At 47.8% G+C, this 26,687-nt stretch overlaps 1 protein-coding gene and 11 non-coding genes across 12 annotated transcripts; all 12 read right to left on the bottom strand.

Annotated features, from left to right (window-relative positions):
- Positions 1–1,029: 1,029 nt before the first annotated feature.
- On the bottom strand, positions 1,030–2,154 carry LOC119440631 (uncharacterized). Its single transcript, XM_037705528.1, has one exon. It carries the CDS (start codon positions 2,152–2,154, stop codon positions 1,030–1,032), a length of 1,125 nt encoding a protein of 374 aa, XP_037561456.1.
- A 272-nt stretch (positions 2,155–2,426) lies between these two features.
- Positions 2,427–2,508, bottom strand: Trnas-aga (transfer RNA serine (anticodon AGA)). The gene has a single exon. It is a non-coding gene; the product is annotated as a tRNA-Ser (tRNA).
- Positions 2,509–2,721: 213 nt separating this feature from the next.
- Positions 2,722–2,803, bottom strand: Trnas-aga (transfer RNA serine (anticodon AGA)). The gene has a single exon. It is a non-coding gene; the product is annotated as a tRNA-Ser (tRNA).
- A 213-nt stretch (positions 2,804–3,016) lies between these two features.
- On the bottom strand, positions 3,017–3,098 carry Trnas-aga (transfer RNA serine (anticodon AGA)). The gene has a single exon. It is a non-coding gene; the product is annotated as a tRNA-Ser (tRNA).
- Positions 3,099–3,313: 215 nt separating this feature from the next.
- On the bottom strand, positions 3,314–3,395 carry Trnas-aga (transfer RNA serine (anticodon AGA)). Its single transcript has one exon. It is a non-coding gene; the product is annotated as a tRNA-Ser (tRNA).
- Positions 3,396–3,608: 213 nt separating this feature from the next.
- On the bottom strand, positions 3,609–3,690 carry Trnas-aga (transfer RNA serine (anticodon AGA)). The gene has a single exon. It is a non-coding gene; the product is annotated as a tRNA-Ser (tRNA).
- Positions 3,691–12,666: 8,976 nt separating this feature from the next.
- Positions 12,667–12,748, bottom strand: Trnas-aga (transfer RNA serine (anticodon AGA)). The gene has a single exon. It is a non-coding gene; the product is annotated as a tRNA-Ser (tRNA).
- A 5,187-nt stretch (positions 12,749–17,935) lies between these two features.
- Positions 17,936–18,017, bottom strand: Trnas-aga (transfer RNA serine (anticodon AGA)). Its single transcript has one exon. It is a non-coding gene; the product is annotated as a tRNA-Ser (tRNA).
- Positions 18,018–18,230: 213 nt separating this feature from the next.
- On the bottom strand, positions 18,231–18,312 carry Trnas-aga (transfer RNA serine (anticodon AGA)). Its single transcript has one exon. It is a non-coding gene; the product is annotated as a tRNA-Ser (tRNA).
- Positions 18,313–21,105: 2,793 nt separating this feature from the next.
- Trnas-aga (transfer RNA serine (anticodon AGA)) lies at positions 21,106–21,187 on the bottom strand. The gene has a single exon. It is a non-coding gene; the product is annotated as a tRNA-Ser (tRNA).
- Positions 21,188–21,401: 214 nt separating this feature from the next.
- Trnas-aga (transfer RNA serine (anticodon AGA)) lies at positions 21,402–21,483 on the bottom strand. Its single transcript has one exon. It is a non-coding gene; the product is annotated as a tRNA-Ser (tRNA).
- Positions 21,484–21,698: 215 nt separating this feature from the next.
- Positions 21,699–21,780, bottom strand: Trnas-aga (transfer RNA serine (anticodon AGA)). Its single transcript has one exon. It is a non-coding gene; the product is annotated as a tRNA-Ser (tRNA).
- Positions 21,781–26,687: the final 4,907 nt, after the last annotated feature.

The following is a 26,687-nucleotide window of genomic DNA, read 5'->3' on the forward strand; positions in this document are numbered from 1 at the left end:
CTACTTTTTCTTTTTTCTGCACCAAGCGAGAAAGACACTAAACTGTGGTCACTGAAAGAAACATGATTCACCGTGTAATTGATGCACAAGGGCACAAGAGCAGTCGATATGTAAGCTCTATCGAGTCTCGCGTGGCTATTTCCTTGAAAATGTGTGAACTGTGGAATGTTATTATCCGAAAACAAAGAAGCTACGTCATCTAATTTGTGTTCTTGTACTATGGCGCTCAAAAATATTGCACTTTTATCTCGGATGGGTTGTTTATTGCTCTATCTTCTGGTGCACAAACACAATTGAAATCGCCAAGTAATACCACTAGTTTATCGCAAAGCAGGTACTTTTCCATTTCCTCAAAAAACGATCTCCGGTCACGTTCCCTGTTTGGTGCATACGTGTTAATCACCCTCCAATTTTTTCCGGCAAAGGTAAAATCACAAACAATGTATCGACCACTTTGACAAACACTTAGTGAATCTTCAACGATCCCGATAGAATTTCGAAGAAAAAGAGCACAACCTGCCGACAAGCCCACTGCATGGCTTATGCATACATTGTATCGATTTCGGAAGGGTAACACCATGCGATCGCTCTGTTCTTGCGTTTCTATCTTTGTCTCCTGAACTGCTATGACGTCCAGTTCATTTTCTAACATCAGGCGGCTAAGCTGGTACTGACGTCTCCGAGACGCCAGACCTCTCACATTTATTGTCGCTATGCGCAGCTCTGTTCCTGATTTTAACGCCATATTTAATAAGGTGCGGGTTGATCGCATGGGATTACCCGTTTACAATGTGAAGCAGTAAGCATTGTGGAAGACTTACAGCAGACCTTGCAATCACTCCTCTTATGTGGTGCAATGTACGCCATGGGCCTCTTCAATCCGCAAGGCTTCACAACACTTGCACTCAGTCCGACCATAGTCCCCGAAAACTCCCCGAAGACCACCCACACAGTCCCATGCGGAGACTCAGCGTCAAGGCGGCGGTTTGTCCGCCGACCGTCGCTCGGCCGAAATATTCGGCCGTGGTTTCATTGAGGTCCGCCTGTGGTCATTTCCTTGAACGGTGGTTCTGTCCCTTCACCTCTTTTGTCCACCTTTTCCTCGACGCTTTCCTCTAATGGCCGCTTGATGGGCTGTCCACTGGCGCTTTCGACGACTTCCATAGAAGTCTCTTGGTTTTCCGCCACCTTTGTATCCTCGCTGGTAGGTGGGCAGGTGTCTTTTGATGTGGCAGCTTTTACGACTGCCGGACCTTGGTCTTGAGGCTCGCCCGCAGGTGGTTCACGCCTTTCCTCCAGCTTAGATTTGCTGGCTGACAATGTTTCCATTTTTCCGGTTGCGGCGTCACCTGAAGGCTTGGTAGCTTCCTCGGCGTCGGTTTCGTCCATGAGGAGCTCGGATGGTTCCGAAGCACTCGAAGGCCCTGTGACGCTGGCGTATGTCTTAGGGCAATGTCCTTCTTCATGTCCGAATCTTCGGCATGCGCTGCATTTTGGAACTCTGCAGTCGCGGCGGATGTGCCCCGTCGTATGACAGCGAAGGCACATTGGTGCACGACCCGATACGACAACCAAAGCTTGTTCGCCTGCGACGTTCACCTGGTGTGGTAGGTCTTCAAGCTTGACGCCGGCTTTGAGTCGCAGGGACACCAACCGGGTGGTGGACCCCTTGTCAGCAATTCCGTGAACACGCCACCGTTCTCTGCTGATTTCCGTTACTCTTCCATAAGGCAGGAAAGCCACGCGCACGTCGTCGTCTGGAATGTTGTGTAGTAGCCAGTGAACTTTCATTCTTACATCTTGATTTCCAGGATCAATGACGACGCAGCGTCGGGCTTTGACCTTCAGTTCACTTGCAGCGAGTATCTTCTTGACGGCTTCAGCACTCTTGAAAGTTACGGCCCACACATGGCTCATTCGATACGCCCCTAAGGCGATAACCTCAGGAAGCAGCGTCAACTCAGCCAGTGCGTCGCGAAAGTCCTCTACTCGGTAAGGTCGCGCTTGAACGTCCCCGTGAAGAAAAACTGTATTAATAACAAAACGACCTGTTGGCAAATTCGGCAAAATCATCTCGTAGTCTCCTTCCTGTGGAAAATTCCTGTTTCCGCGGCTGGAAGTAGCCGCTGTAGCCGCTCCTGCGGAGCCCGTCATCGCACGTCCGTTCGCTTCGACGGCCGGAAGTGGAAATCCAACCGCTCGGCCACGACTGCCGCTAATACCTGCGCACATAGCCTCGTAGTACTCAATACAAATTAGGTCAACTTCCTTTTCTTTTGCTAACTTGCGTTCCGGTTAACCGTGTGCCAAACCTTTGAAAATTATCGGACATCACTTACAGAACGCTGTAATTACGTGTGCCCTGAATGGCCTTCCCCTACAAAAATGGTGAACTTATGTCACGTTGCTTGTAAAAAAAGTATTTACGCAGTCGACAGGATTTGAACCTGTGCGGGGAGACCCCAATGGATTTCTAGTCCATCGCCTTAACCGCTCGGCCACGACTGCCGCTAATACCTGCGCACATAGCCTCGTAGTACTCAATACAAATTAGGTCAACTTCCTTTTCTTTTGCTAACTTGCATTCCGGTTAACCGTGTGCCAAACCTTTGAAAATTATCGGACATCACTTACAGAACGCTGTAATTACGTGTGCCCTGAATGGCCTTCCCCTACAAAAATGGTGAACTTATGTCACGTTGCTTGTAAAAAAAGTATTTACGCAGTCGACAGGATTTGAACCTGTGCGGGGAGACCCCAATGGATTTCTAGTCCATCGCCTTAACCGCTCGGCCACGACTGCCGCTAATACCTGCGCACATAGCCTCGTAGTACTCAATACAAATTAGGTCAACTTCCTTTTCTTTTGCTAACTTGCGTTCCGGTTAACCGTGTGCCAAACCTTTGAAAATTATCGGACATCACTTACAGAACGCTGTAATTACGTGTGCCCTGAATGGCCTTCCCCTACAAAAATGGTGAACTTATGTCACGTTGCTTGTAAAAAAAGTATTTACGCAGTCGACAGGATTTGAACCTGTGCGGGGAGACCCCAATGGATTTCTAGTCCATCGCCTTAACCGCTCGGCCACGACTGCCGCTAATACCTGCGCACATAGCCTCGTAAGTACTCAGTACAAATTAGATCAACTTCGATTTCTTTTGCTTACTTGCGTTGCGGTTAAACGTGTGCCGAACCTTTCAAAATTATCGGACATCACTTACACAGCGCTGTAATTACGTGTGCCCCGAATGGCCTTCCCCTACAAAAATGGTAAACATATGTCACGTTGCTTGTAAAAAAAAGTATTTACGCAGTCGACAGGATTTGAACCTGTGCGGGGAGACCCCAATGGATTTCTAGTCCATCGCCTTAACCGCTCGGCCACGACTGCCGCTAATACCTGCGCACATAGCCTCGTAGTACTCAGTACAAATTAGGTCAACTTCCTTTTCTTTTGCTTACTTGCGTTGCGGTTGACCGTGTGCCAAACCTTTGAAAATTATCGGACATCACTTACAAAACGCTGTAATTACGTGTGCCCTGAATGGCCTTCCCCTACAAAAATGGTAAACTTATGTCACGTTGCTTGTAAAAAAAGTATTTACGCAGTCGACAGGATTTGAACCTGTGCGGGGAGACCCCAATGGATTTCTAGTCCATCGCCTTAACCGCTCGGCCGCGACTGCCGCTAATACCTGCGCACATAGCCTCGTAAGTACTCAGTACAAATTAGATCAACTTCCTTTTCTTTGGCTTACTTGCGTTGCGGTTAAACGTGTGCCGAACCTTTCAAAATTATCGGACATCACTTACTGAGCGCTGTAATTACGTGTGCCCCGAATGGCCTTCCCCTACAAAAATGGTAAACTTATGTCACGTTGCTTGTAAAAAAAAGTATTTACGCAGTCGACAGGATTTGAACCTGTGCGGGGAGACGAGAATGGATTTCTAGTCCGATGTGATCTTGTCATCATACCTGATTTGTTGAATTTCATTCTTCATAGCATACCTCTTTTCATCGGCCAGGGCGCGTTTGTTTGGCCTCTCATCAACCCATAGCCTCTCTGCTCGCGCCCGAATCACAGCAGCCTTATATTTTCTAATGTCAATAGCTTCCAATTCGTTTTTAACGGTGCTAATATCACCTGTAAACTTTCCAGGTTCGGCACTCTCCATATCAAGCAAGAACTCGAGCTGTCGTTGGAGCTCCGTTTCCTTAATTTTTTCATTGTGGCGCCTAACACATCCCCTTTCAATCGCGATCATTTTAACTTTAATATTTAGCTCTTCCCATGCTTCCGCATTTTCCCTTGGCTGGTCGTTTAATATTTTTGCTATTCCTTCTTTTACTCTGGTAACAAAGCATTCATCTTCAAGAAGGTTTTTATTAAATTTCCAAAGCTGCCAGTTGAAACGTGACTGTTTTGCTCGGGTGCCAATGGTAAAAAACACCATACTATGATCGCTGAAAGAGACCGGCTGTACAACATAGCCGTTACACATTGGTACAAGGTCAAGCGAAACATACGCTCTATCCAATCTCGCCTGACTGCCGCGCTGACAATGCGTATATTGCAGTTGTGTTCTACCGATTAAGACACGGCCAACATCTTCTAAGTTGTGTTCCTGAACTAGGGTGTTCAAAAACAGAGCACTTTTGTCCCGCACTGCGGTTCGCTTAGCGCGATCTTGAGCATAACAGACGCACTTGAAGTCCCCCAAAAATATGATATGCCTATCGCTATCACAACTTAGATACTGTTCAACTTCGGCGAAAAACACATTTCTTTCATGCATCTCATTGGGCGCATACACACAAATAAGTCTCCACTGAAAACCACTGAAAGAAAAATCAAAAACGATAAGACGACCAGTTTCACTTACAGTGAGCGCTTGCTCAGTGATACCCAAACTCTTTCGTATCAAAAGTACACAGCCCCCGGACGTCCCCACAGCATGGCACACACAAGCATTATAATACATCCTAAAAGTGGCTACCATGCGATCAGTTTGTTCTTCGCTTTCAACCTTTGTTTCTTGTACTGCAACAAGATCCAGTTCATTTTCAGCAAGGAGGCGACTGACCTGATATTGCCGACGTCTTGCGGCAAGGCCACGTACATTAATCGTGGCCACTCGCAGTCCTCTCACCAGATTCACTGCCATTGTCGATTAAAAACAAACTGGCCACATATTGCGCATTCCGCGCCTACACCCAACGTGCATAACGCCCAACAGATGCATGCATGTCAGTATACACAGATTCCCACAATTTCCAAAAACCGTCTTCACGCGTACCTTGGATGCGTAGCACACGGCCTTTCTCGAATTTGTAGCCATGGTGCGTGGTTCTCCGCCCGTGCGCCTTGGCAGGCACGTGTTCACGTCCTACTTGAGCTTTGTAGCCGCCGGTTGTCTATCCGGCGGGATAATTGGTTTCGGTCGAAAGGTCGGCCGACGCGTAACCACCGATTTTGCAGGCGGTTCCTCGCTTGTAGGGTCTCCTAAATCGCCGTCCTCGCGGTCGGTTTGGTCGCGAGTTCTTTTCACGACGGACCCGCTTACGCCAGCTACTTCCATTTCCTCAGCATACGCTTCGTCGCTGGAAGTCGTATCGGTGCTTGATGGTTCTATATCTACGTTGTCAACCATGTTTGGGTCGTTTTTTGCGCTCTGTTTCACTTCATCTCCAGGCTCATTTGTCCCGGGCGATTTTTCCTCCTCTGGTCCCCGTAGCTCTTGCTCAGAGGGCGTCACCGGTACCTTCGTCTGATCCGCATCACCAGGAGACACTTCAGCAACTTCGGCTTCATCCATTAGAAGCTCAACCATTTCCTCTTTTGCTGTTGGCCCTGTCACGCTCGCGTATGTTTTCACACACTTCGACTCGTCATGCCCATAGCGACGGCAGAGTGCGCAACGGGGAACGCGGCAATCCCGACGGATGTGTCCGGTGTTCCTGCACCGAAGGCAAAGCGGTGATCTGCCTGGTGCTACTACCAAGACCTGTTCCCCCGCGACACGCAACAAATGTGGCACGTCTTCCACTGTCAGTCCCTTCCGCAACACTAAATTGACAAGCCGTGTTGACGAACCTTTCTCTCGCAGTCCTTGAACACGCCACCGTTCTCGAGTAATGTCCTTGACAGTGCCGAAGGGTGCCAAGGCTTCGCACGCATCCTCATCCGGAAGGTTGTGAAGCATCCAATGTACCTTTAGACGCACTGCTTGTTTCCCAGGATCGATAACTATGCAACGCCGCTCTTTGATCTTGACCTCTCTTGCACATAGCATTTGCTTCACAGCTTCACCGTTCTTGAATGTTACTGCCCATACGTGACTCATTTGATACGCCCCTAGGGAAACTACGTCGGGCAGCAACTTCAAACTTGCCAGCATGTCCCGGAAATGTTCCACGCGATACGGTCTAGCCGCATGTCTGCGTGTAAAAACAAAGTGATCAAAACAACTCGCCCAGTTGGTAATTGTGGCAGCAGCACCAGATACTCCGAATCCTCGTTCATACTTGTCCTGGTACCGCGGCCCTGTTCGGCCGCTGAAGCCGCTCCGATGCTGACGGACCTCATGTCAACCACGTCCGTACCCGACGGTGTCCGGAAGTGGACGAGCACCGCTCGGCCACGACTGCCGCTAATACCTGCGCACATAGCCTCGTAAGTACTCAGTACAAATTAGATCAACTTCCTTTTCTTTTGCTTACTTGCGTTGCGGTTAAACGTGTGCCGAACCTTTCAAAATTATCGGACATCACTTACAGAGCGCTGTAATTACGTGTGCCCCGAATGGCCTTCCCCTACAAAAATGGTAAACTTATGTCACGTTGCTTGTAAAAAAAGTATTTACGCAGTCGACAGGATTTGAACCTGTGCGGTGTTGTGACTTCGGGGTGGAGGACGATAGACGGACTCTTTCAGCAGACGAAGAAGAAATGAAAAGTTTTATACAATATTTACAGATAGTGGGCAATAGCGTACATGTAGCTGTAAGAGCGCATCAGACCGACTGGGCGGCTGGTGGCGACTCTCTGGCTTAACAATGGGCCGGTTCCTCCTTAAATCCCCTTGGCGGCTACTCCTCGTCGACAGGGCCCAGACGGGCGGTTGCTGACGTCACTCGTGTCGCATTGTGTCGTCGCGTCCCCTTGGCGACTAGTCGACAGGACCCCGAGGAACGGGGGGGCGATGACCGGGTTGGCACGTACTATGGCACAACAGCACCCCCGCCGCCAAATAATACATCGAGAAGTCGAGCTGTTCGACGCGGCTCGACGTATGCGATGTGCTGATTGAGTGACGTCCTTGACGGGCTAAGGGAAACGCTTTGGCGCCATTTCCTCCGCTGGTCCTTCCTTTGCCTGGATCTGAGAAAGCTCACGGAATGACCGAAAATCAACGCCAACCATCTCGGCGAAAGTGAGCACCTTCCCAATGCTCTCCACAACGCCAGACCAAACTCTATGAAAGCCAACGCTCTAACTCCCTCTGTGCTCTCAACAGCACCCACTAGGGTTATTGTACTAAGCACGAGACACGCACCCGAGAAAGAGCCCGGGATACAGACCTCTACAAATAGTGATTTCAAAGAAGACACATCCAAAGAGAATAAACAGCTAAAGAATCGATTGCAAAGCGATTCCCAACAGTCATCAGGGCACGCCATGCACAGCTGAGGTGATCGAAGAAAGTTTCTCTTTTGCCCCGTCTACCTCTGAGCGAACTCTGTGTTACTTGGTCTGCAATGATAGCCCATTCTAGTGGCAGCGGTAGGTTCTCGAACGATCAGGAGGCTCATTTTAATCGGTGACACTAACATTACGATACCCTTCACACGATATTTTGTCGTAAGGGATTACCAATCAACTTCAATGTGCTAAAATAACTGAATAGACAATAGTATACATGAAAACGTAGAATTAAATCTTTTAACTTCTAAGGTAAGCTCTCGAATAAGCACAGGCTGCAGCCTAAAAGGCTCTGCTAAGTCCGTCAGCGTTTGTATGCAGCTTCCCTTTCTTGTAGCGAACAGAGAAATTATGGTGCTGAAGTGACAAGCTCCACCTGAGTAGACGGCCATTTCTTGGTGACATGGTGTGTAACCAGGTCAAAGGGCAATGATCCGTCTCAACAATAAATGGTGACCCCGAGACATAACAAGCGAGCTTATCGACAGCCCATACCAGACAAGCGCACTCCTTTTCGGACGTACTATACGCCTCCTCTCTGACGCTAAGCTTCCGGCTCAAATATAAAACGGGCCGCTCGTGCCCATCGGCATCCTCCTGGCAAAGTATGGCTCCTAGGCCGCGGTCACTCGCATCACATTGTATAATAAAGCCCTTAGAGAAATTAGGGGCCATAAGCACAGGTCTTTCTCCCAGAGCTTGTTTCAGGCTCTCGAAAGCCTTCTCTTTCTTCTCATCCCACGAAATGATCGTTGGCTCTGATTTGCGGAGACAATCTGTCAAAGGGCTAGCGAGATTCGAGTAATCTTTCACGTAGTGCTGATAATACCCCGCCAGTCCCAAAAACGCCCTTACTTCCGACTTTGTAGTTGGACGCCGGTATTCCAAAACGGCAGCAACTTTTAGCTCGGAGGGTCTACGCTGGCCGCGCCCCACGACATGACCCAGGTAGCTCACGCTAGCACACCCCAAATGGCACTTCCGGGCTCTGACAGTGAGACCCGCGTCGCGCAGTCGACCTAGGACTGTGCGCAAATGATTAACATGCTCCTCCCAGGTGTTGGAGAAAATCGCCACGTCGTCCAAGTAAGGAAGGGCGAAATCTCCCAACCCGTACAACACTCGATCCATTAGGCTTGAAAAGCAATAAGGAGCATTCTTTAGGCCGAAGCTCAGCATCACAGGACGGAATGTTCCCAAAGGCGAGATGAATGCGGCATATCGAGACGCACGTTCGGTCAGTGGGACTTGCCAATACCCTCGCACTAAATCTAAAGTGGAGATATACATGGAATTTGCCACCGTCTCGACTCTTTCTTCGATGTTCGGTATTGGATACGCCTGGTCTAGGGTTACCGAATTTAACCGGCGATAATCCACGCAAGGTCTTGGTTCTTTACCTGTAACGTCAACCAGGATAAGTGGGGAAGTGTAATCACTTTCTCCGGGTACAATGACACCCAGTTCGCACATGCGGCGGATCTCTGCTTCCATGATTTCCTTTTGCCGTGGCGAGACGCGGTACGGCTTGCTGCGGACCGGCTGTTCGCTCGACAACTGAATATCGTGCTCGATTAGAGTTGTTTTCCCTGGTCGGTCGGAAAATACTGGTTCGAAGTCCCGAACAATTTCCCTCAAGTCGTCTCGTTGGCTCTCCGAGAGGCGCTGTTCTTCAGCGATTAGCTCCACCAACTCGTTAGCAGCTGCGTCGTCTCCCTGAGGAAAACACAGGAAATCACTCGGTTCCTCTTCCGGCGCATTTAAGGTTAAGTTTACCACTGCCTGACGATGAAAGTACGGTTTCATTAGATTGCTATGATAAATCTTGTTTTGCTTTCTGCCGAGTTTCACCTCGTAGTTCGTGTCGGAAAGCCTCGATACCACTTTAGCAGGCCCTTCCCATTGAACATCCATTTTGTTCTTCTTGCACTGTCTTAGCAACATTACCTCGTCGCCAATGTGGAACGTGCGTTGTCGCGATGACTTATCGTAATAAGTCTTTGCTGAGCTCTGTGCAGCCTTAATATTTTCCTCAACGAGCTCTTTGGTTTTTGACAGCCTTTCCAGCAGGTCCAACACATAACTTACCTCACGTGGGTCCCCTTGATAACCCTCCCAAGCGTCTTTCAGCAGGCTCAATGGTGACCTTAGGTTACGCCCGTAAACTAGCTCGGCGGGGCTAAACCCAGTGCTCTCATGTGGCGCGGACCTTATTGCGAACAGTGCTGCCGGGATGCAAGCCTCCCAGTCTTCGTCGTGCTCAAAACAAAGTGCTCTCAATACCCGCTTAAGCACGGAATGCATCCGCTCAACAGGATTCGACTGGGGATGATAAATAGAGCTATGACTTATCTTTATTCCGCAGCGTTCAAAGAACGTTGTTGTCAAGCAGCTAGTAAACACGCTCCCATTGTCACTTTGAATCTCCGCCGGGAAGCCAACACGGGCGAATGTGGACAATAGTGCATCAACAATACACGGGGAGTTAAGCTCTTTAAGTGGGATTGCCTCAGGAAATTTTGTTCCCACGCACAGTATGGTCAAAATATATCGGCAACCTGAACGGGATTCCGGGAGGGGTCCCACCACATCTATTACAAACTTCCGGAACGGTTCTGTAATAATGGGCACCAATTTCATTGGGGCCTTCCACTTGTCGTTGGATTTGCCAACTCGCTGACATGCGTCGCATGACCGAACAAGTGTTTCAACCTCTTTCCAGCATCCTGGCCAATAGAAATCTTGCGCTAACCTAGCCTTTGTCTTTTTGATACCTAGGTGACCCGCCCAAGCATTCCCACGCGCTAACTCTAAAAGCTGTGGTCGGTACATTTCTGGCACGAGTAGTTGGTTGTATGTTCGACCCTTGGAATCCTGATATTTCCGGTACTTGAGACCTGACCTAGTGTAGAACGAGATGTTCTTTCGGGCCACGCCTTCATTCACATTAGCCTGCAGAACAGTTAGCGAAGGTTCACTTTTCTGTGCCGCGATAAGTGTCTCTCGGTCAACCCTACTAAGCTGCTCCCAGCAAAAGGATGCGGGACTAAGCAGTGAACCTTCTACTTCAGCCCTAGTCGATACTCCTTTGCTAAACTCGTCACTCGTAGATGATTTCTTACTCGGCAACAGTGGGTTGCGAGAGGAAAACCGCTTTAAATAATAGTCCTTTTTTTCTGGCCTATCTTCCTGAACAGGTTTTCCTTGGAAGTTTCGGCGCGTGTAATATTCCTCCGCGAGCTGCGCTGCCTTCTCTAGGTCTACCTCTGGGAGCCTGTCCTGCAGCCAGAGTCTAACTTCTTCTGGAAGAACTCGGTAAAACTGCTCCAGTGCTATGCATTCAAGCACCTTGTCGTGATTGCCATACACTTCTGCACTTTTGAGCCACTCCTTTAAGTTAGATTTTAACTCATAAGCGAACTCAGTGTGCGACTCGCTGCCCCTTTTTGCCTGTCTAAACCGCTGTCGAAATGCCTCGGCTGAGAGGCGGTATTTGCGAAGAAGCGCGGCTTTTACCTTCCCGTAATTCTCGTAGTCTTCTTAAGACAAGCGTGCGAGAACCTCCGCAGCCTCTCCTGGGACAACTCAAAGAAGTTTTTGAGACCAAAGGCTTTCGTCCAGCCCTATCTTTTCACACGTACGTTCGATATTCACGAGAAAAAGTGCGATATCCCCGCCTATCCTGTACGGTAGCATCAGGTCCTGTATTCTCAGTTAAGGCGTATCGTCTCCACCCGAAAGGGGACTTGAACGCGCCGAGCTGATTCGACTTTGCTCTACTTCCAGTTCTCTCATTTTAAGAGCATAATCTCGCTCTTCGCGAATTTTTTTCGCCTCTGCCTCGTCGCGAATTTTTTTCGCTTCTGCCTCGTCGCGAACATTTTTCTCGCTTCTCTTCTGAAGAATTTCTCCCCAAACTTCTTCGACTTCCTCCTCAGTTACCTCTTGTGCCCTCATAACGTCAAGAATGGCTTTCTTTCGCTTTGCCGCGGCAACAGAAATGCCCATCTCGTGACAAACATCAAGAAGGTCCTGTATCCTGAGCTTCTCCATCGTGATCTGACGGCTCGTCTCCGGTTTTGCCTCTAAATTAGCTTTGCTTCCGAAGCCAGAAATTTATGCGAGGCCTGAAGCGAACTAAGACAAAACCACTACAACCCTTTCAGAATACTTGACCAAATGTCCTGAGCATTTACGTGTGTGACAGAGGTCTGGCGATGCGAAAGGTAAACGTCGGGCACTCACCCCTCCAAAGTAGCTGACGCCGGTCGATCTCGTGGCTGCCGTTGAGCGGTGTAGCGGGCGTTAATCCGGCTTCGAATCCCACAGCTTGCCATCCACTGTTGTGACTTCGGGGTGGAGGACGATAGACGGACTCTTTCAGCAGACGAAGAAGAAACGAAAAGTTTTATACAATATTTACAGATAGTGGGCAATAGCGTACATGTAGCTGTAAGAGCGCATCAGACCGACTGGGCGGCTGGTGGAGACTCTCTGGCTTAACAATGGGCCGGTTCCTCCTTAAATCCCCTTGGCGGCTACTCCTCGTCGACAGGGCCCAGATGGGCGGTTGCTGACGTCACTCGTGTCGCATTGTGTCGTCGCGTCCCCTTGGCGACTAGTCGACAGGACCCCGAGGAACGGGGGGGGGGGCGATGACCGGGTTGGCACGTACTATGGCACAACAGCGGGGAGACCCCAATGGATTTCTAGTCCATCGCCTTAACCGCTCGGCGACGACTGCCGCTAATACCTGCGCACATATAGCCTCGTAGTACTATGTACAAATTAGGTCAACTTCCTTTTCTTTTGCTTACTTGCGTTGCGGTTAACCGTGTGCAAAACCTTTGAACATTATCGGACATCACTTACAGAGCGCTGTAATTACGTGTGCCCCGAATGGCCTTCCCCTACAAAAATGGCAAACTTATGTCACGTTGCTTGTAAAAAAAAGTATTTACGCAGTCGACAGGATTTGAACCTGTGCGGGGAGACGCGAATGGATTTCTAGTCCATCGCCTTAACCGCTCGGCCACGACTGCTTTTCTTTTTTCTTTATTACCATCTTGGTACAAAACACAAAGTAACACACACACATCACTTTACACGTAAAAGATGCGAGCAGTGATCTGCCCTGCTCACACCAAATGATTAAAAGCGTTTCAGCTGAACAAGGTCATCCATTATTCGGAGCCACTCTGGTTGTTCCTTTTGGGCCTTAAACACATCTCTTATATAAGATATGCTCTCTACAAAGTACTCACGTATGGAGAGAACAGTCTCATCTGCATGTCTGAATGCCATTCGGTTTTTCCATATACTGTGTAGGCTGGTAAGCATAAACTTGTCCCAGGGTACTTCGTCTACGCCATCTACCGGTAGAAATCGTATACCGTAAGGCGATATCGGTAGCGGCTTTTTTAAAGTTCGTTGCAACACGTCCCAGTGAAATACAGAGTCTGTGCAGTGAAGAAACATGTGGTCTATTGTCTCCGGTTTTCGGCAGATTAGGCAGTTTATGGACCAAGGACAAATATTTCTTTTTCTTGAAGCCATGGCTTCACGGGCAGTGTGCCAGCGTGCAGCTGAAAGAATGTTTTCATCGAGGGCCGCACCGACATTTTCTTAACTCTCTTCAGGACATTTTTTTCCGAGCCGACACAGTATATGGAACGGTACACAGGTACAGGCAACATAGTGTCAATGAGATCTTTATAAAGCTGTTTCCTTCTAACATCAGCAAGATACTGCGCAGAAAAACGAACTTTCAAACACTGAAATGCGCGCATAACTTCCCAAAGAAAGCCGCGCACCCGCACGTGTTCCACAGGGCTGGATGATACAACATATTCAGGCAGAGCTTCTTTGAAACAAATTTGCATTACCGTCCGCAAGAACGCGTCTTTTTGGTCTCGGAGGAACAGAAATCTGGCCACGAGTTGCCTGATAAACAAATGAGCCAAACCTAGGCCCCCTTTTCCCGCAGATAGAAAGAGATTTGTGCTACTTGTCCTCTCCCAACTCGACCCCCAAATGAACACTGCGAAGACTCGATGCAATCTCTGGACGCTGGTCCGTGACATGCAAAGCGCCTGAAGCACGTACCACACCTTTGCCACCAGAAAAAGGTTGCATACTGTGGCCCGCGCAAAAATTGAGTGATCACGGCCACCCCATTTCTGCGTACTTTCTCACGTGCGCTCAATTTCCGTTTCACAATATTTTGCAGGCTCTCGATAGTGGTCTAGCGGCACTCCCAAGTATTTGACCAGGTGACGTTGTCCACTGAACACTCTCGAACATAACAGGTGCGTAATCCCAATTGCCGTGCCAGAAGCCAAAGCACTTTTCCCAGTTTATCACGCTTCCGGAGGCTTTGCAAAACCTAGCCGCGTCTTTCACCGCTTCAGCTATACTGACTTTATCTTCACAGAAAATAGCGATATCATCCGCATACGATAGAACTTTAACTTCGGTGGACAACATCGTGAAGCCTCGCACTTTTTCGTTTGACATAACTTTCAGGCAAAAAGATTCCAGATACAGTGCAAACAACAATGGAGACAACGGGCACCCTTGTCTCACTGAAGAACGAACAGCGATACTTTCACTCATTTGCTTATTAACAATGATGTTTGCCGTACAACCAGCATATGCCATTTTGACACCTTCCAAGAGCACTCGGCCAACATTCACGTGTTCAAGGATAGAAAACAGGATATGGTGGTTGACTCGGTCAAAGGCCTTTTCCATGTCTAGTTGCAACATCGCTACGCGTTTATCAAATGCATCGCAGCATTCCAATATGCTCCGTGCTACATGAATATTTGTCTGTATCGTGCGTCCTTTAATCCCGCACGTTTGGTGTGGGCCGACGATAGCTTTTATTACATTCTGCAACCTTCTGCCTAGAACCTTCATGAAAATCTTATAGTCCACATTCGTGAGACTTATGGGCCGATAAGCTTTGACTGACAATCTCTTTACTGGGTCGTCACTCTTCGGAACCAAGACGATGTGAGTTCTTCGAAAAGACGGAGGCATTATCTGTTTTTCGTACGTTGCTTGAATTACGTTGTGTAGAATATACACTATGTCTCCTTTGAACGCTTTGTAAAAACCTGCGCCCAGCCCATCCGGTCCAGGTGATTTGCCAGAGCTTAACTCGTCTATTGCACGCTCCACTTCCGCTGCACTAATCGGCTCCTCGAGCCCAAGCTTGACTTCATCATCTAAGATAGGCATCAGTGCCAAAAATTCCGCCGCAAGGCCCTCTTGTACGTTTGGCTCGTGACCCAGTAGTCCTTCGTAGTAATGAACAAACGCTCTCTGAATAGCGTTAGAATCATGAGCAATTTCGCCCTTGTATTCTATCCCTTTTATCTCGTTGTTGACTGCATATCGCTTTTCGTCACAGAGGGACCGTTTTGTCGGCATCTCGCCCAACCACAACCGTTCTGTACGTGCTCGTATGACTGCTCCTTTGTATTTTTCTTTGTCCATCAGTTCTAATTTATTTTTTGTTTCTCTTATTTCTTTTGCAAACTGGCCCGGCTGCGCACTTTCCAAACTGAGAAGCAAATTTAAGCGGCTATGAAGTTCTTTTTGGTCTGCCTTCTCCCTTTGGCGTAGCACACTCGCTCTTTCTATTGCGCTCATTTTTATTTCCTCTTTAAAATGTTCCCAGTTTGCAATAATGTCTCCGTGCTCATCCGTTTGCAAACAGTCCATTTTTTCTTTTACTGTACGCACAAAAATTTCATCCTCCAGAAGCTTTACATTGAATTTCCAAAGATTCCAGTTGAACTTCGACCTTTTGGTCTTCGTTCCCAGTGTAAACATTACCATGCAATTATCGCTGAACGCAACGTTTTTAACCAGGTAGTCATTGCACATTGGGACCACGCAAGCTGACACATAAGTTCTGTCCAGTCTTGCATGACTTGCTCGTTGGAAATGCGTGAATTGCGGACGGGCTCCTTCTGACAGTGCACTCCCAACGTCTTCCAAGTTGTACTGTTGGACAATTGCACTCAGAAGTAACGAGCTTTGGTTTCTAATGGTCGCATTTATAACTCTGTCCTCGGGCAGGCAAACACAGTTAAAGTCGCCCATAAGGATAACATACCTCTGAGACTTCAGATAGGGCTGCAACATTTCAAAGAAAGCCTTGCGCTCAATTTCCTTATTTGGCGCATACACACTCACTACGCGCCACTGTGCTTCAAGATAGGAAAAATCACACATGACGAAACGCCCTGTGTTGCAAACTGTAACACATTCTTCAATAACACCTAAAGAATTCCGGATTAAAATGGCACATCCTCCCGATGTACCAACAGAATGACACACACATACATTGTACCGGCTTCTAAAGGGCTCAACCATGCGGTTCGTCTGATCTTCACTAGCCACCTTTGTCTCCTGCACTGCCACTACGTCCACATCGTTCTCGAGCAGCAAGCGACTTAATTGGTACTGACGTCGCCTCGCTGCCAGTCCCCTTACATTAATCGTGGCAAATCTAAGTGCTGCTTTTGTTTTGACCGCCATGTGCGCGACAAATTAAAAGGACGGAACCGCTTCGTGCTCACCTTCAGCCGCAAAACATCGAAAAGAGTAGTACAGCAATTGTGTCCTTTCAAGAGTTCTCGAGCACACCCAAGAGATGGGCGGGCCCTCCGCAGCACGCAGTGTCAGCGAGCTGCACTTGATAGCTCCTTCGTGCGTCTCCTCCCGTCCTTTGCCAAGCCAGAAGAGAGCCATGACTTCTACGTCGGTGTAGTCGTCGCCGGCCTTTTGTCCGGCGGGATGTTGGGTTTAGGACGAAACGTCGGCCGGCGCTGTCCTGCCGATTTGGAAGGTGGTTCATCGATGCTTGTAGGAGGACCTTGAGACTCTTCGACGCAGGCCTTGTCGTGAGTCCTCTTTGCTGCCGCACTGCTAAGGCTTGGTTGGACGACGTCCATGCCTTCTTCGTCCTCTATTGGTTTTACACCTTCAGTAGAAGCACTTTGGCTTCCTTTTCCTTCCGCAGCATCAACATTCAGGTCTTCAACCGCCTGAAGAGGCACAGCGGTCTTGTCCTCGGTCTGTGTCGTTGCCCCGCCTCCACTAATAACGTTAGGCGTAGAAGCTGGCGACGGCACGTTCTTTTCTGCTGTTCTCGCTGCCTCCTCGGCTTCATCCGCATCCATGACAAGTTCGGAATGGTCCTCTCTTCTCATGGGCCCTGTGACATTTGCGTACGTTTTGACGCACTGCGACTCATCGTGGCCGAAGCGGCGACACTGACTGCAACGGGGTACTTTATATTCCCGTCGAATGTGTCCTGAGGTATGGCACCTAAGGCAAAGTGGGGCTCTTCCAGGAACAACAACAAGGGCCTGCTCTCCAGCAATGCGTAGCTGGTGCAGCAGGTCCTCAACTGTAACACCCGGCTTCAACTTCAAGGACACAGAACGCGTTGACGAACCTTTGTCCATGACTCCCTGAACGCGCGAACGTTCCTTGGCGACTTCCGTCACGGTGCCGTACGGTGCAAGGGCTGTTCGCACGTCTTCATCCTGCACATTGTACAGAATCCAGTGGATCTTCATCCTCACGTCCTGGTCACCGGGATCAATAACAACGCACCGACGTTCTTTCACTTTCATTTCACAGGTGGAGAGCAGCTTCTTAATTCCTTCGGCACTCTTGAACGTGATAGCCCAAATGTGGTTCATTTGGTACGCCCCCAAGGCGATAACCTCGGGGAGCAGTGCCAATCCCACCAGTGCGTCGCGAAAATCCTCGACCTTGTAGGGCCTTCCTCTGACGTCGGCGTGCAAAAACAGCGTATTTAACACAATTCGACCTGTTGGTAGCCGCGGCAAAATAAATTCGTAGTCCTGATCACTTGAGCCAGTAAACCTGTTTCCGCGGCCAAGCTGGGCCGCTGATACCGCTCCGTTGGAGCACATGATTTCACTTCCGTCACGCTCGGTGGCCGGAAGTAGAATCGCTCGGCCACGACTGCCGCTAATACCTGCGCACATAGCCTCGTAGTACTCAGTATAATTTAGGTCAACTTCCTTTTCTTTTGCTTACTTGCGTTGCGGTTAACCATGTGCCAAACCTTTGAAAATTATCGGACATCACTTACAGAATGCTGTAATTACGTGTGCCCTGAATGGCCTTCCCCTACAAAAATGATAACTTATGTCACGTTGCTTGTAAAAAAGTATTTACGCAGTCGACAGGATTTGAACCTGTGCGGGGAGACCCCAATGGATTTCTAGTCCATCGCCTTAACTGCTTGGCCACGACTGCCGCTAATACCTGCGCACATAGCCTCGTAGTACTCAGTACAAATTAGGTCAACTTCCTTTTCTTTTGCTTACTTGCGTTGCGGTTAACAGTGTGCCAAACCTTTGAAAATTATCGGACATCACTTACAGAACGCTGTAATTACGTGTGCCCTGAATGGCCTTCCCCTACAAAAATGGTAAACTTATGTCACGTTGCTTGTAAAAAAAGTATTTACGCAGTCGACAGGATTTGAACCTGTGCGGGGAGACGCGAATGGATTTCTAGTCCATCGCCTTAACCGCTCGGCCACGACTTTTTTTTTCTTTATTGCCGTCTTCGACGTACAAAATCAAGGGTTACAAATGACAAAACGTGCCAGCCACACTTCGGCTAGCACAGTACTAAAATCTTTTCAGTGACACCAGTTCATCGAGTACAGACATCCATTGTGGTGGATCAGGTAGTACTTTGTACGCGTCTCTCACGTAAACACTCTCAATGAAGTGTTCTCGCACCGGTATCACAACGATGTCTGCATGTTCAAATTGCATGCGAGTTTTCCACATCGCGTGGAGGCCCAGGACCATAATAAGGTCATACGGTACTTCCTCTGAGGTATCTACTGGCAAGAAGCGTATTCCATACGGGTCCAGAGGTAACTGTTTCTTCAGCGTTCTCTGCAGAACGTCCCAGTGAAAGATCGGGTCCCAGCAATCTAGGAAAACATGTTCTATTGTTTCTGGTTTTTTACATAAAAAGCAGTCGGTTGTCCAGGGGATGAAAATACCCTTGCTATGAAGCCAGGTCTTAACGGGAAGTGTGTTTGTATGTAATTTGAAAAAGAAATACTTAGTTGATGGCCGTACTGGCATTTTCTTGGCTCTTTTTAAAACGTCCTGTCCGGGGCCTCCACGGTGTGGCGAACGGTACAAAGGTACAGGTAGCATCGTGTCCACTAGATCTCTGTACAATTTTTTCTTTGTAACGGTGGGCAGATACTGCTGCGAAAAACGCACATTCAACATGCTATACGCCAGCACCACTTCACGCAGGTACCCAGTCAAGGTTCCCGGCATGTTCTGAGCCGACGAAACAACAAATCCCGGAAGAAGTCTACCCAGCCGTACTTGTATTAGTGTCCGAAGAAAGAGATCATTTTGATCCCGCAGAAACACAAAGCGTGACACAATTTGTCTCAAAAACAAGTGAACTAGACCAAGCCCACCTTTCTTGACCGGGAGAAACAAATTTGTTCGACTCGTCCTCTCCCAGGTAGAAGCCCAAATGAAAGTAGCGAAAATGCGGTGAATATTTTGTACGCTTACCCGCGCAGCACACAACACATTCATGACATACCGTATCTTAGAAACTAAAAAAAGGTTACAAACAGTGGCTCTAGAAAACATTGACAGTTGCTTTCCTCTCCAACCGTCAGCCTTTTCCTTTGCTCTCGAAACTTGGTCGAGCCAGTACGGTTCAGGCTCACGGTAACTTCCGAGGGGCACCCCCAAGTACTGTGTAGGTAACCTTGACCAATTCAATCGAGAAAAGGTCTCCGGTGTGTCTTCCCAACTCCCATGCCAGAAGCCATAGCTTTTATCCCAGTTTATCTGGGCTCCAGCTGAATCGCAAAATTTTTCGACTACAGCAGTTGCCGCTTTAATGCTGGCTTTATCTGTGCAGAAAATCGCGATGTCGTCGGCATATGCCAATAATTTTACATGTGCTGCCTGTAGTCGATAGCCTGCTATGCGTTCGTTGTTCTTAATGGCCAAACAGAGTGGCTCGAGATAAGCAGCAAACAGAAGGGGCGAAAGCGGGCATCCTTGACGCACCGAAGAGAGCACACGAAAGCTATCGGTGAGCTCCCCATTAACAATAATTCGCGTTGAGCAGTTTTTGTACGCTATCATGACACCTTCCGTTATCACACTGCCAACATTCGTGTGTTCGAGTATGCATAGTAGAGCCTTGTGCGAGACGAGGTCGAAGGCCTTTGCCAAATCGATCTGCATCATCGCGACGTAATCGCCAATCGCATCGCAACACTCTAGCACACTTCGAGCAACGTGTACATTTGTGGTAATACTGCGGCCTTTAATGCCACAAGTCTGGTGAGGCCCTACCAGTGTTTTGATGACACTTTGCAGTCGTTTTGATAAAACTTTCGTGAATATTTTATAGTCAACGTTGACTAGAGTTATCGGGCGATATGAGCCAGGCAACAAACGTTTATTTTCATCATCACTCTTCGGGATTAATACGATATGCGATGTTGTGAAAGACAAGGGTAATCTTTTCCGGTCGTACGCTTCGCTAAAACTAGTTGGAGGACATGAGCCAGCGCAGACTTAAAAGTTTTATAGAAAGTGGACCCTAAGCCATCAGGCCCAGGTGCTTTACCGGGGGCCAACTCGTCTATTGCGCACTCTATCTCACTCAGGGTAATGGGATGTTCAAGCCGTGTCTTAACTTCTTCATCTAGTCTTGGCATCAATGAAAGGAATTCCATCTGGTAGCCATCTTTAGGTTCACGTGGTTGACTCAAGAAGGCTTTGAAGTGATCGGCGATCCCTTGCTTGATGTCGTTTTGGTCGGACGTGATATCACCGCCTTTAGCAAGCTGGCGGATTTCCTTCCGACACGCGTACCTTTTCTCGTCTGAGAGGGCTCGTTTTGTTGGCGCTTCTCCCGCCCACAGCTTCTCAGACCTTGATTGCACAACGGCCGCTTTGTACTTCTCAGAATCTATCCTTTCAAGTTCGGTTTTCACTTCCTTTATTTCGTTAACATACACACCAGGCTGGACACTTTCCATGCTGATGAAAAATTGCAGTTGCTGGCGAAGGTTTGTTTCTGCCTTTTTCAGGTTATGCCGAAGCTCGGCCACGACTGCCGCTAATACCTGCGCACATAGCCTCGTAGTACTCAATACAAATTAGGTCAACTTCCTTTTCTTTTGCTTACTTGCGTTGCGGTTAACCGTGTTCCAAACATTTGAAAATTATCGGACATCACTTACAGAACGCTGTAATTACGTGTGCCCTGAATGGCCTTCCCCTACAAAAATGGTGAACTTATGTCACGTTGCTTGTAAAAAAAGTATTTACGCAGTCGACAGGATTTGAACCTGTGCGGGGAGACCCCAATGGATTTCTAGTCCATCGCCTTAACCGCTCGGCCACGACTGACGCTAATACCTGCGCACATAGCCTCGTAAGTACTCAGTAAAAATTAGATCAACTTCCTTTTATTTTGCTTACTTGCGTTGCGGTTAAACGTGTGCCGAACCTTTCAAAATTATCGGACATCACTTACAGAGCGCTGTAATTACGTGTGCCCCGAATGGCCTTCCCCTACAAAAATGGTAAACTTATGTCACGTTGCTTGTAAAAAAAGTATTTACGCAGTCGACAGGATTTGAACCTGTGCGGGGAGACCCAAATGGATTTCTAGTCCATCGCCTTAACCGCTCAGCCACGACTGCCGCTAATACCTGCGCGCATATAGCGTCGTAGTACTATGTACAAATTAGGTCAACTTCCTTTTATTTTGCTTGCTTGCGTTGCGGTTAACCGTGTGCAAAACCTTTGAACATTATCGGACATCACTTACAGAGCGCTTTAATTACGTGTGCCCCGAATGACCTTCCCCTACAAAAATGGTAAACTTATGTCACGTTGCTTGTAAAAAAAGTATTTACGCAGTCGACAGGATTTGAACCTGTTCGGGGAGACGCGAATGGATTTCTAGTCCATCGCCTTAACCGCTCAGCCACGACTGCCGCTAATACCTACGCACATAGCCTCGTAGTACTCAGTACAAATTAGGTCAACTTCCTTTTCTTTTGGTTACTTGCATTGCGGTTAACCGTGTGCCAAACCTTTGAAAATTATCGGACATCACTTACAGAACGCTTTAATTACGTGTGCCCTGAATGGCCTTCCACCACAAAAATGGTAAACTTATGTCACGTTGCTTGTAAAAAAGTATTTACGCAGTCGACATGATTTGAACATGTGCGGGGAGACCCCAATGGATTTCTAGTCCATCGCCTTAACCGCTCGGCCACGACATTTTTTTTTCTTTATTGCCGGTTTGCAACACATTTACAGATATCAAGAAAAACAATGTAAAGAAATTTAAAAGCACCTGCCACACTTAGGCTGACGCTAGGTATTTAAAAGCACTTCATAGATGCCAGTTCATCTAATACTGAAATCCATTCATTGTCCTCGTTTCTTGCCTTGTACATCTCTCGCATTAGGAGCATGCTCTCTATAAAGTTTTCCCTTGCAGATTGGATTCTAATATGCTCATGGCGTACCGCCATTCGAGTCTTCCATAGACTATGAAGACACAATAACATGAACATATCATGAGGCACTCCATTATCATTAGATGTAGGGAGAAAGCGGATTCCATACGGCGTCACCGGTAGTTCCTTTTTTAATGTACGTTTAAGAACGTCCCACAAGAACACTGCATCGGAGCAGTCCAGAAAAATGTGTTCTATTGTTTCTGGTTTTCTGCATCTTAAACAGTTTACTGACCATGCTACAAACAGGCCTTTCTCTTTGAGCCATGGCTTAACCGGTAACGTTTCACTGTGAAGTTGAAAGAAAAAGGACTTGGCTGACGAGCGCACGGGCATCCGCTTTACCCTTTTGAACACATTTGCTCCACTTTCTATACAAAATTTGGTCCTATAATTAGTAAAGGCAGACATATCTCAACAACATCTTTGTATAGCTTTTTGCGCTTAACACTACTCAAATACTCTAAAGAAAAACGCGCGCACAAACATTGGTAAGCCCATACAACTGCACGCAGAAAGCCTTTGATAATATTTGTTCTCGCTAGTTTAGTTGACACAATATAATTTGGTAAAACGTCACTCAGATGTTCTTGAAACACAGTTAACAGAAAAACATTTTTTTGATCGCGCAAAAACAGAAAACGCGAAACCACTTGCCTCAAGAACAAGTGAGCTAGGCCAAGGCCACCGCGCTTAACTGAGGTGAAGAAATTGGTACGGCTCGTACGCTCCCACACAGATCCCCAGATAAAGACGGCAAATTCCCTGTGCATTTTTTGTATGCTCGTTCTAGATGCGCAGAGGGCCTGTAGCACGAACCAAATCTTAGCGACAAGAAAGAGGTTGCATACTGTTGCTCTCGTGAACATGGAAAGGTCCCTTCCACCAAACTTTTTAGTTTTTTCCTTCACTTCTGCGCATTGCTCTTTCCAGTAGTCTTTCGTGTCCCTGAAATGCTGTAGCGGTACACCGAGGTACCTCATAGGCGAACACGTCCAATGTACACTTTCTATTTCAGTGGGAATGTCTTCCCAAGCCCCGTGCAATAGTCCTACTGATATTCCCCAATTAATAACACTCCCTGACATTTTACAGAAATTTCTTGCCACGTCGACCACTTTAGTGACGCTGTCTTTATCGCTACAAAACACTGCTACATCATCTGCGTATGCTAGTAGCTTTATTTCACTAGAACCTACCCTATAACCTACGATATCGCTACACGAAAGCACCTTTAAACAGAAAGGCTCCAAGTACAATGCAAAAAGCAACGGCTACAAACAACATCCCTGTCTCACAGATGATTTGAGTTGTATACTTTCTGTTAATGTCTTATTAATTATAATCTTAGAAACTATTCGATCATAGCACATTTTAACACCTTCTGTCAACACAGATCCAACATTCACATGTTCAAGTACAAGAAAAAGGATTGCATGCGCCACCCTATCGAAGGCCTTTTCCAAATCTAACTGTAGTATTGCGACCTTCTCTGAAAAGGCATCGCAACACTCGAGGACCGTTCGTGCCACGTGAATGTTACTCATAATTGACCGTCCTTTTATTCCACACGTCTGATGTGGTCCTACTAACTTCTGTATGACCGACTGCAGTCGCCTTCTGAGAACTTTTGTGTATATTTTGTAGTCCGTATTTGTAAGGCTAATAGGGCGATATGCCCGCACCGAAAGTAAAGTTTGAGGGTCGTCGCTCTTCGGTATTAATACTACACGACTCTCATGAAAGGACGGTGGTAGTACTTGCTTCTCATATGCCTCATTAATTAACTCATGTAAAATTATTGCCATATCCTTTTTAAAAGCCTTATAAAAAGCTGCGCCTAATCCGTCAGGGCCTGGTGATTTATCTACCGCTAACTCATTTATGGCGTGTTCTATTTCAGCGACAGTAATTGGCTGCTCGAGATTCAGCCATACATCGTCATCCAACTTTGGAAGAAGCTTCAAAAAGTGATTTTCGAATCCTTCCGCAAGCTCTCGTTCAGGGCCTAACAACTCGCTGTAATGCTCATGAAAAGCCCGCTGAATGTATTCGTTCTCTCGAACAATTTCGTTTCGATATGTGATGGCTATTATCTCGTTTCGTGAAGCGTAGCTCTTTTCGTCCGAAAGCGCTCTTTTTGTCGGATTTTCACCGCACCATAATCTTCCTGCGCGCGCACGTATAACCGCACCTCGATACTTTTCTTGATCAACGCTTTCTAACTGAACTTTTACTTCTTTTATTCCCTTCGCAAAGATACCTGGGCAAGAACTTTCCATAGTTAGGTAGAAGTCAAGTTGGCATTGTAACTCTTTTTCTTTTCTTTATTCCTCCCGGCGTAATGTGCATGATCTTTCCATTGCCATTAACTTCGTTTCCTGCTTGAAACATTCCCATGCTTCCGCAATACTTTTACAGTCCTTCTCTAAAAGGTTCTGAATGTTATGGTTAACTTTCTTAACGAACAGTTCGTCATCTAGCAGTTTGGAATTTAACTTCCACAACGCCCAGTTAAATTTTGGTTTTCTAGGTCCCCATGCCAACATAACTAAACAGTGGTCACTGAAACACACAGATTTGACCTCATAGCTGCTACACATTGTAACCAAGTCAGCTGTCATGTATATCCTATCCAATCGTGCATGGCTGGCTCCTTGAAAATGCGTGAACTTAGGAGTCGAGTCATATCCCATGACATCACCCACATCTACGAAATTGCCTTCGCTTATACTCGTGGCTAAAAATTGCGCGCTTGCGTCGTGAACCGTAGGGCTTAGCACTCGGTCCACAGCATAGCAAACACAGTTGAAGTCTCCCATCAATAAAATGTTGCTTTGATAATTCAATTGACTTTTAAGGCCTTCAAAGAACACCTTGCGCTCACATACTTTGTTAGGTGCGTAAACACATATCGCTCACCACTTCACCGCTCCATTTACAAAGTCGCACACTATTTGACGGCCATTAACATCACACAACATTTTCAATAACTATGTTCAGTGCACTCCGAATAAAAAGGGTGCACCCACCAGCTTTACCAACAGAATGTGATACACACACATAATACCGTGGCCGACACGCATCTACCATACGGTCCGTTCCTTCTTCACTTTCGACTTTAGTTTCCTGCACGGCGATAATATCTAGACCAGTTTCCATGAACAGTCTGCTTAGCTGGTACTGTTTTCGTTTAGACCCAAGGCCCCTTACATTAATACTACCTACTCGTATCGTGATATCTGTGGGATTCATTATGCTATGCAGAAAGAACGGACCGACGACACTCTTTGCACACAACTAGCTGCACTCTCACGTTTGCTGGTACTGCGCAGCGAAAACCATCCTCTGGACTGCCGTCGTTGGATGCCATATCTATGGATTTCCATCGTGCAAATTGTGCCTTGTTGCAGTGGCCCGTTGCCACACCGCCCCAAGCAAGCCCCGCCACCCCACCCCTCCCCCCCCACCCACTCCGGCAAAAAAGAAAAGTAACACTGGTACACACATTATCACACTATGTCGGCGCCGGCGCCGACGGTTTCCTGTCGGGTGGCAAGTTCGGTGCCGGCTTCAGCGTCGATCGACGGACATTGGTGGTCTTCAAGGGAGTCTTAGATACGGACCCTTTCCCGGAATCAATCAAGTTTCCCCACCACCTCAAAGGCAGTCGCGTTCCAATTATGGTGCGCCGGGGCGCATCAACCACGTTACCGGACCCGTCAGACAGGTTGGCGACTCCTACCTCACGCACCACACGTCTCTCCCCCTGCTTGACTCTTCCCAAAAGTGGAACGGGAGGCTGGCACGGTTCCAGGAAGGAAGCCTTGGTCGAGTGCAATGCGGTTTTGCAGCTCTAGAGGGCCGTTCCAACAACATCCCGTCTCCTTCAGCCGAGCGCTTCCAGGCGAGGAGGCAAAGCCGGAGGTAAATAAGCCATCGGACAATGAAGCCCTCGGAGCGTCCCCATTGGCCGAATATGACGGCACTTGCACGGGCCAATACCAGGGGAGGAAAATGACGACACCTGAGCTGGCTCGACGATTGGCCAAAAATGACGGCACCCCGAGAGACCCCGAGAGACCGAAGGGGTTAAAAGAGCGACAAATCGAGGAGAGAAGAGAGCTCTTCTTGCCACGGGCCGCAGCGTCCGAGATGCTGCCGGCCGTCGATCCCTTTATGACTGTTCAGTATTTTGTATTTTAATCACTGTACATAATGTAAATAAATCCCTCCTGTTTCTCCCAAGTCCGCCTCAACGTCCCCCAACTCCCGCAACCAACGCCTACCAGATCTAATAACTGGTGGCAGCGACAAGGATGAACCTTCGACCGAAGCAAGATTCAATAACTGGTGGCAGCGATAGGTGAACC

The sequence above is a fragment of the Dermacentor silvarum genome, chromosome 1, assembly GCF_013339745.2.
Source record: "Dermacentor silvarum isolate Dsil-2018 chromosome 1, BIME_Dsil_1.4, whole genome shotgun sequence".
NCBI classification, from domain to species: domain Eukaryota; kingdom Metazoa; phylum Arthropoda; class Arachnida; order Ixodida; family Ixodidae; genus Dermacentor; species Dermacentor silvarum.

What these genes read in the sequence shown, in the direction of transcription:
- LOC119440631 (XM_037705528.1), bottom strand. Translation starts at nt 2,154, where the DNA reads ATGACGGGCTCCGCAGGAGCGGCTACAGCGGCTACTTCCAGCCGCGGA.